At 36.3% G+C, this 17,174-nt stretch overlaps 1 protein-coding gene across 1 annotated transcript in view; it reads right to left on the reverse strand.

Moving 5' to 3' along the window:
• Positions 1-17,174, reverse strand: part of LOC116463085 (syntaxin-binding protein 5-like) — a 184,223-nt gene that overhangs the window by 121,822 nt on the left and 45,227 nt on the right. The window contains exons 5-6 of the mRNA XM_032146044.2: positions 1,748-1,882; positions 140-203 (exon numbers count right to left, since the gene is read on the reverse strand). Of these exons, the coding sequence (XP_032001935.1) occupies positions 140-203; positions 1,748-1,882 (199 nt within the window). The remainder of the gene's footprint in view (positions 1-139; positions 204-1,747; positions 1,883-17,174) is intronic.

Here is a 17,174-nt window from a genome sequence, read left to right on the forward strand (position 1 = left end):
AATAAGCATTAAGTGTATATGACATACAACCTTCAATGGTAATCTCAATTTGTAATAAGTGTGATCCTGAAATAGTATGTTTATTGAAAAACACTAAAATTTGTGCATTTAATATATAATTTTTTACAAAAAATTCTACCTTTCCCTCGTCCATTGGATTATCACTTATATGGACCACAGGTCCTGGGTGAGATTTAGATGACCTGAAAAAGAAAAAGTTAGTAAGATTTTCTCTTCAATTAAAAATTTTAATATGGCTACATATTTTATTCCAATAAAAATAAATAGAAAATAAGTTATATTTATAAGGAAAGAAAGGATTTCAGCAAGTGATAAATAATAGGCACATAGTTCTTAATATGGATCAAAATAGGGATCAGGGAAGAAGTGGTGACTCATATAAATAAGCAAAATTCACAATTAAGTACACCTTCTGCATAGGAAAGAATCTTCAATTTAGTCAAAGATTTGAGCACAGGAAATCTACTGTCAAGGCAGAATTCTCAAAATTACTGTTTTTGAATAATGCAGCACCTATCTTATTTTACTCAATTCTAGCCTCCAATTTAGGTATCCCATTTAGTTTCAATAGAAATAGAAAAACATTCTATTAAAAAAAAAAGTAATGCCACTGTATCTGCTCAGAGAAAAAGAAGTTCTACAAATAAGAATATGGTTGAACTGATGCCTATAGAGTAAAAATAAGCATACCCCTAACTCAGAAACTCCCAAGTTTGACAGATCACTCCATTTCATGAGAGCCATCTGTGAAACTATACAGACACCTGCACTAGGCCTACCTACTAGATGTCATGATCAATTCAAAGAACAGACCATGAAAACCCATACCACCAAAGGACTGATATATGATAATAACATTCTTGCTACAGGAAGAAAAACCAGGATTAATACACTATTACAGCTATACTAACACATGACTTAAGAGATATGTCACAGAATTATCCTTATCTCAAAAAGAGGTAAATACCGTGGAATGCAACAATACAAGACTATTTGCTTAAAAACAAAAAGAAACATTCAAAAGGGTCTTGCCGATATCCTTAAACTTTGATTTTAGTGTCCCAGAAATCTAAGAAGAAACTTGTAGAAAGAGATAAGATACAAAAAATTTAAGACAGAGTGAAGAGTTAGCACTAAAGATCCTTAGGGCCCTACAGTTTAACCTAGTTTTTGTTACTAATATTAGTAAATGAAAACAATCATTATTTATCAAATTTATCAAAAATTAAGTAAAAATTTATCAAAATTCAGTAAAATCAAACAAAATTAATTTGATAATATATTAACTTTAGCAAACATTATATTTGATGATTATTAAAACACATCGAGTAGTAGTGTAAATCAGTGTTTTCCAAACACTGGTGGCAACTCATTTGTGGGTCATGACCATCATTTGAAAGAAAAATAATTAGAAGATAAAAGAACAGAAAAAATTAGAGTGATTTTCATTAGTAGGAATGACTGTTTCCTTAAACTAGTGTTACAGTGTACACAAATGTAAATATATACGTATGTAATGTGCATATATCTCTATATACATATGCATAATTTAAATTTACAAATTGCCACGTCAAAAGAATACTCATAAAAAACTAATCTGTACTTAATATTAAGAACATCTGTCACATATTTAATTCCATACAGATTTACTGATTGGCTGTGATGTAATGGTATTATTATACATAGAACTGATGCTTTCAGATACAAAATATTTGTTCAAACTCACAGTTCAATGGCTTTATTCCACATAATGACGTAGCCTGAGAGTGTGAAGGACTCCACATTGACAATATGTATATTACCTCGTTCAGTGCCCACATAGAGCCACTTACTCTGGAAAGGCAGATGGCAAAATGTAACCCTGCAAGAGAAAAATATACTCAAAAAAGAAATTTGAAAAATGGCAAATTTTACTGATTGCATTAGAGGGTTGATTATGATATATAATTCAGAAACAGCAAAACTGGTATATAATCATCAGATTTATCTACTCATTGTGACTAATATTTAATTATGCTAATTCAGCTTATACATCAAACATAAGGCCTTACAGCAAATAGATAGCATGGCATGACAGAAGATGAGTTTTGAAGTTAGAATGTGTTTCAAATCTGGCTGTCCTCCACTAACTGTGTAACCTTGAGCATACCACAAATTTACCCTTTAGGCCATAAGCTATGATTTCAACATCTACATCACCCCTGAGTACCACTGTGTTTCTCAGGCATTACTAAGCACACTAATCCATCTCAGTACCTGTGCTTACTACTCCTTCCAGGCAAAATGCACCTCCTTGATATTTTTCTTCTCTTCAAAGATCCAATTCAAATACCACTTGCATTTAAACTGATGTGATACTTTTGCATCTCTATCGGGCTTGCCTTATATGATTGTCAAGGTCCATCTTTCTCATTAACCTGTGGGCCTTTTGAAGGACTGAGATCCCCTGTACTCAGCCTTAGACAATGTTTCTGAAATATATTTGAACTATTTCTTCCTATGTTCTGATGATATGGCAGGCCTTCATTAACAAATTACAATAATTTACATGCATTTGCTAAAATTTATCATTCTGACAACTGCAGACAGCTTTCATATTGGCTCATTTAATTTCAAGGTAAAGAATGAATACCATCTTGTCCTGTTTTTTTCTCTTGTCCTTTTCATAGCACTTATTTTTAGTTTAAAAAAAAGATATCTTGTGAAAATCTATAATGCTTATTTTTTTTCCTACAGACCCTCCATTTTGTCTCTCGGAATAGACTTTACAATTTAAACAAATAGCACTTAAAATAACACAAATGATAATAATGACTGCCAGACTGTCAATACTAACATTAGGCACTCGGCAAAGCATACAGAGTATTTTATATTTCCATTAACACACAATTTTATTACAGAGATTTTCAAGACGAAAACACTTACCAAATAAATACACACGCAACTCACTCTCATTCTTTCTTAGAGGTAATGTTCAGTTAGATAATTACTTAAGCTTCATCTACTTGTAATTTCTGTTGAGTGTTTTATATGATAACGTTCTCTTTCTAAAGAATTTATGTAAGTTTAACCAAGTATAGACATGTCTACTGAATAAACAAAATCATTTGATAGTACTTTGTTACTCACAAGGCTCACTTTCTCAATATTAGCTACCATCCTAAGATTTTTTTCCTCAGTCAACTATAAAACTTACATGACTACGATATTTTAAGCATCACTATGTTTTCCAGAAGTGAGAAGAACAAAATATTTAGTATTTAATACATTAACAAGAAACTTAAACATTCACTTAACTAGTTTGGCACCAACACTTTAATAAGGTCTCTAGAATGACTCATATATTTTTAAAAAATATATATAAATAATGGGAGCATATTTGTACAAAGCACCACCAAATTTAAAAATTACTCTGCTCTATAACTACTGTCATCATTTAAGTAAACTGAGGAGAGAGAAAAGTTTAATGTTTGTTAAATCACAATGAACTCAACAATTTCTTAACTGGCAAATTGTCATGGCTCTGAACATGTAGGAACAGGAAGAGTGGAAAAACTAAACTTCTAGTTGCAACCAAACAAAATAATACCATGCCAGTGATATTAGAATCGTTACCTTATGGAGGGTTTAAATGATAAAATAATTAAAGAATATGAAAGATTTTATATAATAATAAATTAAAAAATATATTGACTACTTAAAAGGAGTAATGTGTTAGAGCACTTAAAATTATGAGTTATGGGCCGGGTGCGGTGGCTCACGCCTGTAATCCCAGCACTTTGGGAGGCCGAGGCAGGCGGATCATGAGGTCAGGAGATTGAGACCATCCTGGCTAACACGGTGAAACCCCGTCTGTACTAAAAAATACAAAGATTAGCCAGGTGAGATGGTGGGTGCCTGTAGTTCCAGCTACTCGGGAGGCTGAGGCAGGAGAATGGCGTGAACCTGGGAGGCGGAGCTTGCAGTGAGCCAAGATCCAGCCACTGCACTCCGGCCTGGGCGACAGAGCAAGACTCTGTCTCAAAAAAAAAAAACAAAAAACTATGTGTTATGCGTGTGCATGTTTGTACACAGAGAGAGACAGACAAGACAGAAAGGTATTGTTATTCAATAATTTTAAGAAAGTAATCCACAAGAAATCTTTTCTTGAGGAAATGTTTGAGTCACATGCAATAGAAATCTAACATTTTTTAGTGAAAGTAGTCATGAAACAAATGGCACTGAACAGCTTTGGGACAAACAGATTTCAAACGTAGAAGATTTCAGATTACATTCCCCTCCCACACTGACTCTAGGATTGATCGTGTGGCTTGCATTGGCCAATGAATTATTAGCAGTTGTGCCACAGGCATAGTTTGAAAAGTCCTTGCAAGGAAGAGGGGCTTGGTCTCTTTTTCAATACTTTCAGAACCCAAGTGCCATGTGATGAAGCCCAGACTAGCCTGTTGGAGACCCTGGCCTGGCCCATGGCCAGAACCAACCACCAGACATACGAGTAAGGCAAGCTAGATCATCCGACCTAGTCGTGCAGCCAGATAACTACAGTTGTGTAAGTGACTTCAGGGCAGGGGAAGGCCACTCCTGCTGAGCCAACCCAGGTTGCCGCCCCAACAGAACTATGAGCCAACAAAATGGCTGTTATTTTAGCCTCTAAATTTGGGGATGTTCTCCTATGCAGAAATAGAAAATTGACCTATTACTAATAAAATAAACTCAACTAAAATAAAGCTAAAAAACATATAGGAAAACAAATTCTTATAGTTCTAGAGTTAAGAAGACCCCAGCAAAACTTTTCAGGAATGCAAACAGTATATATTTCATGAAGCTAAAATACTGCCTTGGATCAAAATCAACTCTTCACTTGTTTTTCTTAAAGATTAATTTTTAATTTTATGGTGATATAGATCATTGATGATAATAAATAACAATGACTTATATTTTTACGTATATCTTTTACTAATATCAAGCGACCAAGATAAGTTTTGTAGTGCTGGTGTCTATTAGTAAAACATAAAATTATACTGAAAATAGTAACATTTAATAATATATATAGTTGAAACCCACATGAGAAACTTTAAAACTTAGGAAACACTAATAAGCTTATTTATTTTAATATTATAAGAACAGCACATTAAATTGAGACTGAAAAGTTACCTTAAAATGGATAAGCTGAACCAAGAGAAAAGAAAAAGATTGAAATAATGTAACAGAAATACACAGATAATGAAGTTGAATCCCCTCAGTATGCCATTAAATACAACTTGTATTCTTGTGGCATACTGAGGGGATTCTTGTAGAATACAACTTGTATTCTAAATCCCTATACTGCACTTGACTTAAACGTATCTTACAAATAGTGTTACTGGGAACATGACAGTTCTGTATTTGCTTAAGGAATTTAAAATATGTATAAATGTTAAGTACTAGGGAGTAACACATACATCCTATTTGCTACAATATTTAGCTGTGACAGCAGCCTGTCAAATATTATGTAGTCAAGCACCAAATTTGGAAGATTTTATTATTACCAATTTTCTTTGACAGAATATGTACAGCTTCCTAAGTAATGTTGAAATTAACCATTAGATTAACCCAACATAATAGAAAATGTCATCTCATTTATATTCTCAGCAAATATCATAATATCTTACACCTAATGAGTATTCAGTGAGTCTTTATTAAATGAGCAAGTGAACTATACAAAATATGGGAACCTATTATAGTAATTAATAAAACAATCAGATATTCCCAGTGTACTCCTTCTCCATCCTTATGTCCTGAGCCTAATTTAAACCACTATCATTGATCGTCAAATCCATTCTAAACTGCCACAAGAGTTATCTTTTCGAAGCCAAGAAAGTTCACATTATCTACTTGAAAGACTCTAATAGCTTCCTCCCTTCTACCATAATGCTTCTTAAACCATATTTAGTGAAACCATATTTAGTGACATTTTGTGGTACCTATATCTGGAAAAAGCGGGTAGAGATACACAGTGTGCAGGATTTGGTCACTTGGTACTCAGTACCAAAGTGCTGGGATTGCAGGATTTGCACTTCCTCCCATATGTCCTTCTATACTGCAGATACTGGAAAACTAAAACATACTCCTCCTTTCAGCTATGGTTCTAGATGATATTACATTTCTACTAATTGGATGTGTTTGAAATGTGTAGGCAGAAGTGAGGCAGAGACCATCTTTCTGTTGCTCTCTCTGCTGACAAGGATGTTTACAGAGATCTGAACGGTAGAAGACACTTATGGAGCAGCAGCAGTGGGGACCAAACACAGTGTTCCAAGTCTGCTCATGAGCTTCATGTGGTGAGAGGTGGTAATCATAAAAGCAGCCCTGTTTCCTATTCCCTGAATTGAAGCTATGGCAATATGTTCTAAAACTCAGTAAGTCTGTACCCTTCCAAACATTTTTTTAAACAGCTAGGTTCTTGTGTTAAATCCTCTTATGTGTAAAATATCTGCAGTGGTTTCTGTTCCTGCATTGAAATACAGCAAGGAAATAATCTGCAATTTATATGATAGTCTATAGTCCAAAAAATACCTGCTTATAATGTATCTTAAGATGATGTTATTAGATTAATTATTTAAAGTTGAAAAAAGGTTGAGAATCTAACTTATAATTGTACAGAAGGCCTTTTCATGGCTGGGAACAGTGGCTCACATCTGTAATTCCAGCACTGTGGGAGGCCAAGGCTGGAGGATCACTTGAGCTTAGGAATTCAAGATGAGCCCAGGCAATATAGTGAGAAACTTGTCTGTACAAGAAATGTATGGCTTGGTTTGGAGATTCATGCTTGTAGTCCCAGCTACTCAGAAGGCTGAGGCAGGAGGATTGCTTGAGGTGGGAAATTGCTTGAGCAGTGAGCCATGACTGCACCACCCCTCCCTCCTTAAAAAAAAAAAAAAAAAAAAAAAAAAAAAGGAAGAAAGTCTTTCATGAAGTAGACCTTTCTTGCTTTATTTGCTCTTGACTACCCACCCAGCAATGTTTCTTAAATAAGGGAGACTGCTTCATGACTTTGTGACTCTGAAAATAATGGAAAGTTCCTTTGCTCTTTGTCACCTAGGAATTTCCTAGTAATCCTGAAAATCTGTTCATATTGGCTCTTTTGTAACCTTTTACCTAAAATTCACAAAACAGGATGATGCATCTTTCTTCCAGTTACCCTTTAAAATTTCACATAGAAAATTTCATTACATTCATATTATGCTTTCCACTGCATTATAATCTTCCATTTTATCTCCCTTAGTCAATAACAACTTCCATGTCTCTCCACAATTTATCACAGTATTTGCAATGACCAGAAACAAACAGGAAATAGGAAAGAAGCAGATATTATTTGGTAATTTTCTTAATTGTACCTGGTACTCTCCTGCTATGAAATGAAAATTTTAAACATGCATTAATGAACACAGATTTTAAAAAACGTATTTAAAAAAATGTTTATAAAATACGTTTTTTGGGCCGAGCGCGGTGGCTCACGCCTGTAATCCCAGCACTTTGGGAGGCTGAGGCAGGCGGATCACGAGGTCAGGAGATCAAGACCATCTTGGCTAACACGGTGAAACCCTGTCTCTACTAAAAATACAAAAAAATTAGCTGGGCGTAGTGGCAGGCGCCTGTAGTCCCAGCTACTCGGGAGGCTGAGGCAGGAGAATGGTGTGAACCTGGGAGGTGGAGCTTGCAGTGAGCCGAGACAGCACCACTGCACTCCAGCCTGGGTGACAAAGCGAGATTTCGTCTCAAAAAAAAAAAAAAAATATGTTTTTTGGAATATATTTTAAAAAACAGCAGTCAAGAGAAAGCAATTTATAAATCTCTTGCCAGGATTTATTTGTAGTCCCATATATCTTTTCTGAGAAACTGTCATAGCTACTTTATAAAAATATTGATATCTATGTCACCCAGAAGTATAATATTGTTTCACAATATAAGCTTTAGAGATCTTTATATGTTGTTTTAGATTTGTACTGATTTACTATATTCCTTATTAATTATATCTTAATTTTTATAAAATAATTTAAACTTTTAGAAAGATATCCAAATAAATCACAATATTAACATTTCTTGTGAAATGAGACCTTAGCATAACAATATTAATAACTATCAAAATAACTATCAACTTAATATCAGGTGAAACAGTGAATATCAAACAGGAAAATCGTATGTCTCAACTAAAGAAATAATTAATAACATATGAAAAAACTGTTTCCTGCTGTATAAGGGATTTCTTAAAGATGTGTTTGTAATTATCTTGGGGAATGTAAGATGCCAGGACATTTTTACATAACAAATGCTATGATAAACTGAAGTAACCTGGTATTCATCAGTGCACTGTTAAACTGTACTTTTCAATGAAAAAAATCTCACTTTCTTTTTTCACTTTCATATGAAATTATCCCTCTATTGTACTTTACTGGATAGGAGTATTCAAAATGCCTTACAGTCTATGGCTTATGTTTTATTATTTAAAGTTTCTCTCTCCACACACATACACATATAAACACATCACCCTATTTGTACATATATGTAAACTTACTATCTTAAATAATTTTTGTCTTATTTTACTGTTTGCCTCTCCCTCCCCCAAAATTTACTCTCTCCATAAGTTTTATTAACAACCTGGAACATACGTTTCCACATTTTCATTTTCATAAAAAACACAAATATGATGAGAAATTCTGAGTGGGAAGTAAGTTATTTTTAAAAAGGAAGATGCATAAATTTTTCTGAATCTTGTGATCCTCCAGCCTTGGACTCCCACAGTGCTGGGATTACAGGTGTGACCCATCGTTACGTTTTCTCTTGTTCTTGTTCTTATCCATCAGTACCTGGTAGGTGGGGTTCACCTTTTAACTGTCGTAAGTATACTGCACAAAACTTTCAAATTTTAATACAAAAACTGTATCTCCCTTACATAGCTTGTGCTTTGCATATATTGCTAAGCACTCCTTGCCAAGGTCTTACAGATACTCCTTACATCATTTTCTTCTATGTTTTAATTTCAGTTTTTCTGTAGATGATTCAGTTAAGTATTTAATTGGCTTGCAATTTATTTTAACTGTGAGGTAGAGGCCACTCTTCCCCATTTAGCTAAGAATTGTCATAGTGTCTTTTATTTACTGCATCATTTTCTTGCCTGCAAAGCCACCTCTATCATATATTAAATGTGTCTCTCTCTTGATATACACGTTCCTGAACACTGTACACTGTGTTTTGGCCTATTTGCCTGCCACTTGTAATTAGTAAATTATTTTAATTTCTAGAGCTTTATAAAAATTTGCAATATCAAATAAAGTAAGTCCCCCCATCTCTTACTTCTTTTGCAAAATTGTCTTGACTATTCTGGGTGTTTCTTTTTTCCACATGAATTTTAAAATCAGTTTATTAAGTCCCATGAACAATTTAAAAGTTTTGATTGGAACACTACTAAATACTAAAAATGCTAAATTTATAAATTAATTTGGATGGAAGTGATGATTTAAAATTTGATTATTCCTTCCTGTGAAGTCATTCATCTACATTAGATATTTTTCCTAATGCTATTTGATTTTATCTTTCAAAATAGTTTTAATATTTTCACCATATAGACAGTATATATTTTTTGTATAATCTGTACATTTTTTCCTATTTCCTTCCATTTGCTTTCAGACTTTTCATAATTATGCTTTAAGTATATCTATTATAAGCAATTTACAGCTATGTTTTGTGGAGTATCTTTTAAGTCCAATCTGCAAATCTCAAAATTTTAAACAAATTTCATACATTTACAATGATTTTCATTACTGATTAAGTTAACCTTTCTTTCATCTCGTTTAACTGTCCTTTTTATTTCCATCGTTTTATGTCTTTTTCTGACCATTACTGATTTATTTTCATTTTTTTTTTTTGTCCTCTAATGGTCCTAATGTTTTATATTTTCAATCCTTTTAATGGTTACCCTTACACTTTTAAGACACATGCTTAACTTTATAGCTTTTACTAATGTCTAAAAGGAAGGGGGGGAATGCGAGTGTCAGGTAAGTGCTTTATTTTTTGAGTTCTATCAGAGATGATAATGTCATCAGAATATAATTTGCAAAGTGTTTTTAAACCTAACAATTATGCCAGGAGTTACATCTTTCAATGTAAAGATATTTTAGTTTTATGAAATTTTCTTCAGTTATGCCTTTGATCATTACTTCTCCTACCACTGTTTTCTCTTGTCTTCTACACACACACACACACACACACACACACACACACACACATACACAAACCCTGAAAACCCTATAATTCTCAGGCTGAAATCTCTATCCTTTGTCCTTTGTGTCTATCACTGTCTCTCTCATTATATTTATTACATCACTGTGAAGCGTTTACTCTTTTTTAATTATACTTTAAGTTCTGGGATACATGTGCAGAATGTGCAGGTCTGTTACACAGGTATACACATGCCATGGTAGTTTGCTGCACCCATCAAATCATCATCTACATTAGGTATTTTTCCTAATGCTATCCCTCCCCTAGCCTCCCACCCTCTGACAGGCCTCAGCGTATGATGTTTACTTCTATGTTCTCATTGTTCAGCTCCCACTTATGAGTGAGAAAATGTGGTGTTTGGTTTTCTGTTCCTGTGTTAGTTTGCTGAGAATGATGGTTTCCAGCTTCATTCATGTCCCTGCAAAGGACATAATCTCATCCTTTTTTATGGCTGCATGGTATTCCATGGTGTATATGTGCCACATTTTCTTTATCCAGTCTTATCATTGATGGGCATTTGGGTTGGTTCCACGTCTTTACTATTGTGAATAGTGCTGCAATAAACATGTGTGCATTTGTCTTTACAGTCAAATGATTTATAATCCTTTGGGTACATACCCAGTAATGGGATTGCTGGGTCAAATGGTATTTCTGGTTGTAGATCCTTCAGGAATCACCATACTGTCTTCCACAATGGTTGAACTAATTTACACTCCCACCAACAAAGTAAAGGCATTCCTATTTCTCCACATCCTCTCCACCATCTGTTGTTTTCTGACTTTTTAATGATCACCATTCTAACTGGTGTGAGATGATATCTCTCATTGTGGTTTTGATTTGCATTTCTCTAATGACCAGTGATGATGATCTTTTTTTCATACATTTGTTGGCTGCATAAATGTCTTCATTTGAGAAGTGTCTGTTCATATCCTTTGCCCACTTTTTGATGGGGTTGTTTTTTTCTTGTAAATTTGTTTAAGTTCTTTGTAGATTCTGGATATTAGCCCTTTGCCAGACGGATAGACTGCAAAAATCTTCTCCCATTCTGTAGGCTGCCTGTTCACTCTGATGACAGTTTCTTTTGCTCTGCAGAAGCTCTTCAGTGTGATTAGATCCCATTTGTCAATTTTGGCTTTTGTTGCCATTGCTTTTGGTGTTCTAGTCACGAAGTCTTTGCCCATGCCTATGTCCTGAATGGTTTTGAATAGGTTTTCTTTTACGGTTTTTATGGTTTTAGGTCTTACCTTAAAGTCTTTAATCCATCTTGAGTTAATTTCTGTATAAGGTATAAGGAAGGGGTCCAGTTTCAGTTTTCTGCATATGGCTATCCAGTTTTCCCAACACCATTTATTAAATAGAGAATCCTTTCCCCATTGCTTGTTTTTGTCAGGTTTGTCAAAGATCAGATGGTTGTAGATGTGTGGGTTGTTTCTGAGGCCTCTGTTCTGTTACATTGGAAGATCTGTCTATGTATCTGTTTTGGTACCAGTACCATGCTATTTTGGTTACTGTAGCCTTGTAGAATAGTTTGAAGTCAGGTAGCGTGATGCCTCCAACTTTGTTCTTTTTGCTTAGGATTGTCTTGGCTATACAGGCTTTTTGGTTCCATATAAAATTTAAAGTTTTTTTCTAATTCTGTGAAGAAAGTCAATGGTAGCTCGATGGGGACAGCACTGAATCTATAAATTACTTTGGGCAGTATGGCCATTTTCACGATATTGATTCTTCCTATTCATCAGCATGGATGTTTTCCATTTGTTTGTGTCCTTTCTTATTTCCTTGAGGAGTGGTTTGCAGTTCTCCTTGAAGAGGTCTTTCACATCCCTTGTAAGTTATATTCCTAGGTATTTTATTCTCTTTGTAGCTATGGTAAATGGGATTTCACTTATGATTTGGCTCTCTGTTTGTCTCTATTTGTCTAGGAATGCTTATGATTTTTGCACAATGATTTTGTATCCTGAAACTTTGCTGAAGTTGCTTATCAGCTTAAGGAGATTTTGGGCTGAGACGATGGGGTTTTCTAAATATACAATCATGTCATCTACAAACAGAGACAATTTGACTTTCTCTCTTCCTATCTGAATATCCTTTATTTCTTTCTCTTGCCTGATTGCCTCGGCCAGAATTTCCAATACTATGTTGGACAGGAGTGGGGAGAGAGGGCATCCTTGTCTTGTGCTGGTTTTCAAAGGGAATGCTTCCAGCTTTTGCCCATTCAGTATGATGTTGGCTATAGGTTTCTCATAAATAGCCATTATTTTGAGATACGTTCCATCAATACCTAGTTTATTGAGAGTTTTTAGCACGAAGAGGTGTTGAATTTTGTCGAAGGCCTTCTCTGCATCTATTGAGATAATCATGGTTTTTTTCATAGGTTCTGTTTGTGTGATGGATTAGTTTTATTGATTTGCGTAGGTTGAACCAGCCTTGCATCCCAGGGATGAAGCTGATTTGATCATGGTGGATAAGCTTTTTGATGTGCTGCTGGATTTGGTTTGCCAGTATTTTATTGAGGATTTTTGCATCAATTTTCATCAAGGATATTGTCTTGAAATTTTTTTTTTGTTGTGTCTCTGAAAGGTTGTGGTATCAGGGTGATGGCTGGCCTCATAAAATGAGTTAGAGAGGAGTCTCTCTTTTTCTATTGTTTGGAATAGTTGCAGAAGGAAGGGTACTAGCTTCTCTTTGTATCTCTGGTAGAATTTGGCTGTGAATCCATTTGGTCCTGGGCTTTCTTTGTTTGGTAGGCTATTAATTACTGCCTCAATTTCAGAACTTGTTATTGGTGAATCTGACAATTATGTGTCTTGGGATTGCACTTCTCGAGGAGTATCTTTGTGGTGTTCTCTGAATTTCCTGAATTTGAATGTTGGCCTGTCTTGCTAGGTTGGGGAAGTTCTTCTGGATAATATCCTGAAGAGTGTTTTTCCACTTGGTTCCATTCTCCCCATCACTTTTAGGTACACCAATCAAACATAGGTTTGGTCTTTTCACATAGTCCCACATTTCTTAGAGGCTTTGTTCATTCCTTTTCTTTCTTTTTTCTCTAATCTTGTCGTCATGCTTTATTTCTTTAAGTTGATCTTCAATCCCTGATATCCTTTCTTCTACTTGATCGATTTGGCTATTGATACTTGTGTACGCTTCATGAAGTTCTCATGCTGTGCTTTTCGGCTCTGTCAGGTCATTTATGTTCTTCTCTTAACTGGTTATTCTAGTTAGCAATTCCTCTAACCTTTTTTCAAGGTTCTTAGCTTCCTTGCATTGGGTTAGAACACGCTCCTTTAGCTCTGAGAAGTTTGTTATTATGCACCTTCTGAAATCTACTTCTGTCAATTCGTCAAACTCATTCTCTGTCCAGTTTTGTTCCCTTGCTGGCAAGGAGTTGTAATCCTTTGAGGGAGAAGGGACATTTTGGTTTTTGGAATTTTCAGCCTTTTTGCGCTGGTTTTTCCTCATCTTTGTTGATTTATCTACCTTTGGTCTTTGATGTTGGTAAGTTTAAGATGGTGTTTCTGTGTGGATGCCCTTTTTGTTGATGTTGATGCTATTCCTTTCTGTTTGTTAGTTTTCCTTCTAACAGTCAGGCTGCAGGTCTGCTGGAGTTTGCTGGAGGTCCACTCCAGACCCTGTTTGCCTGGGTATCACCAGCAGAGGCTGAAGAACAGCAAAGATTACTGCCTGTTCCTTCCTCTGGATGGTTCATCCCAGAAGGGGCACCCGCCAGATGCCAGCCAGAGCTCTCCTACATGAGGAGTCTGTCGACCCCTGCTGGGAGGTGTCTCCCAGTAAGGATACATGGGGGTCAGGGATCCATTTGAGGAGGCAGTCTGTCCCTTAGCAGAACTTGAGCACTGTGCTAGGAGATCTGCTGCTCTCTTCAGAGCCGGCAGGCAGGAATGTTTAAGTCTGCTGAAGCTGCACCCACAGCCGCTCCTTTACCCAGGTGCTCTGTCACAGGGAGATGGGAGTTTCATCTATAAGCCCCTGACTGAGGCTGCAGCCTTTCTTTCAGAGATGCCCTACCCAGAGAGGAGAAATCCAGAGAGGCAGTCTGGCTGGGCTCTGTGGGGATGGGATCTGCTGAGCTAGACCACTTGGCTCCCTGGCTTCAGCCCCCTTTCCAGGGGAGTGAACGGTTCTGTCTCGCTGGCATTTCAGGTGCCACTGGGGTATGAAAAAAAACTCCTGTAGCTAGCTCGGTATCTGCCCAAACAGCTGGCCAGTTTTGTGCTGGAAACCCAAGGCCCTGGTGGTATAGGCACCCACGGGAATCTCCTGGTCTGTGGGTTGTGAATACTGTGGGAAAAGCATAGTATCTGGGCTGAAATGCACGGTCCCTCACGGCACCATACCTCATGGCTTCCCGTGGCTAGGGGAGGGAGTTTCCTGACCCTTTCCACTTCTGGGTAAGGCAACGCCACACCCTGCTTCAGCTCACTCTCTGTGGGCTACACCCACGGTCTAACCAATCCCAATGAGATGAGCTGGTACCTCTGTTGGAAATGCAGAAATCACCTCCCTTCTGTGTTGATCTTGCTGGGAGCTGCAGATTGGAGCTGTTTCTATTCGGCCTTTTTTTTTTTTTTGAGACAGGGTTTCACTCTTGTTGCCCAGGCTGGAGTGCAGTGATGTGATCTCGGCTTGCTGCAACCTCCACCTCCCAGGTTCAAGCAATTCTCCTAAAGCATTTATTCTTAAGCAAATAAATGAATTTTGATTTTAAATACAAGAAGTAGGGAGAACAGATATAAAAATTGATATTAATAAATTAGATACCAATAAAAGAGTAGAACTGTCATGATACATCCAACAATGGAATACGATTTTTCTATTAATTTCTCTGTCCTAGAGTAACCAAAGAAAAAAAATTATCTGCTCCCAAACACACCCAGCATGCAGAGGTGGGATGGATATAGGTTACCGGTTACAGTTCTCCCTTGGTATCCATGGGGGATTGGTTCCAGGAGCCCCATGAATACCAAAATGCAAAGATATTCAAGTCCCTCATATAAAATCGTATAATATTTGCATATAACCTACACAAATCTTCCTATATACTTTAAATCATTTCTAGATTACTTATAATGCCAATACAATGTAAGTGCAATGCAAATATACTAAGTTTTTTTAATTTGTATTTTTCCCCAAATATTTTCAAGCCATAGTTGGTTGAGTCCAGGGATACACAACCTACAGATATGAAAGGCTGACTGTATACAAATTCCCATTGAAACTGAGAGAAAGTGGAAGGTAAAAAGGAGTTTATTAGTCCATAACAGTCTTGAAATTTGTTTTGGCAAATGGTGGATTTTTCTTAGGATTCAAGGCCAAGGAATAATTCTCTGTGGGTCTAAGATCTACTCTCTTAATCATTGTTCCTTTTTCATGTAAGTTACCACTTATTTGCAGCTGAGTTCTTTTATCAGCCTGCTTCTGGCTACAGCTTCCTTTTATTTTGTACTCTCTCTGTCCTTTTCAGTCCAAGCTGGCAATGTTTCTACTGATGCAATCTTCTCAAGAAACTTGCAGGTCTTAAATATATTTTATTGGGTTTTACTCCATTAGACAAAAGTCACACTCACAAATCTTTTTTCGGATAACCCTTTCTCTATTTTGGCTCCTGCTGAAATGCCTGTGGGATGATACTTTTAAAAACTTTCTAGATGCTCTGGTTTCTTGAAAAGATCTGTGGAGTACACTGTTAATCTCTTAAAAAGGGCCCTCTGTGTGACTGAATGCTCTGACCTTTTGGTCTTTAAGGGGTTTTTAGTGAAAAATTATACAGGTGCACTCTCACATTTTTCTCTGTGCCACACTTTTAGAAACAATCTCTCTTTCGCCAGCTGCATCACAGTAGGAATTCCCCAAATTGTCAAGTTCTGGTTCCTTTAAAACTTCTTCACTCAATTTCTCTCTCCTCTTGCATTTTATTATAAAGCAGCAAGAAGAATTGGTTCGCACCTTCAATACTTTCCTTGGAAATCTCTTCAGCTAAATACCCAAGTTAATCACTTACATACTGTATAGGGGACAATTCTGTTAAGCATTCTGTTCTCCCACTATACAACAAGGAACCACTTTCTCCAGCCTCTCCCTAGCAAAAGACTTAAGTACTGAGTCCTACAAACAGCTTGTTTTGGGCAATATGTGCTTTTCTATCATACTCCTTCATATTAGGTTTACTGAGGATCCTTCGTATTCTACTGAGGATCATCTTCAGTTCCCAACTAATTTGGGAACTGAAATACATCTGGCAAAATGCCTTCACCAAGGTAAGTGTCTGATTAATTAACAAGGAATAGGTATGTGCACATCAAAGGGTAGATACCTTGGGGCCCATCTTAGACTTCTGCCTACCACAGGTATATGTTTAGGAGTAAAATTGCTGGGTCATGGAGGATGTGAATACTGCCCAAGAAACTTCTGAAATGACTGCAACACTTAAAACTCATATAGTAAGTTATGAGAAGCTCCGGCTGCATCACAATCTAACTAACATTTTAGCCATTCTGATGAGTAGTTGTCGTTTTAGTCTGCATTTTCCTGATGACTGACTTGTGTCTTCTTAAAAAAAAAAAACAAACTCAATTATTTCATCATATGTTTTCATATAAACCTCTAAAATAACATTCACTCATATTGTAATACACATTTGCATCTCTAATGTAAGCTATTCATGCATTAATAAAAAGCTCATCCTGTTTATTGGTTCATTGGCAGAGCTAAGTAGTTTTTTTCTTTTTTTTTTGAGATGGAGTCTCACTTTGCCGCCCAGGCTGGAGTGCAGTGGTGTGATCTCACCTCATTGCAACCACTGCTTCCCGGGTTCAAGCAATTCTCCCGCCTCAGCCTCCCGAGTAGCTGGGATTACAGGCACCCACTTCGACGCCTGG

Source organism: Hylobates moloch, unplaced genomic scaffold, assembly GCF_009828535.3.
Source record: "Hylobates moloch isolate HMO894 unplaced genomic scaffold, HMol_V3 SCAFFOLD_27, whole genome shotgun sequence".
Taxonomy (NCBI): Eukaryota; Metazoa; Chordata; class Mammalia; order Primates; family Hylobatidae; genus Hylobates; species Hylobates moloch.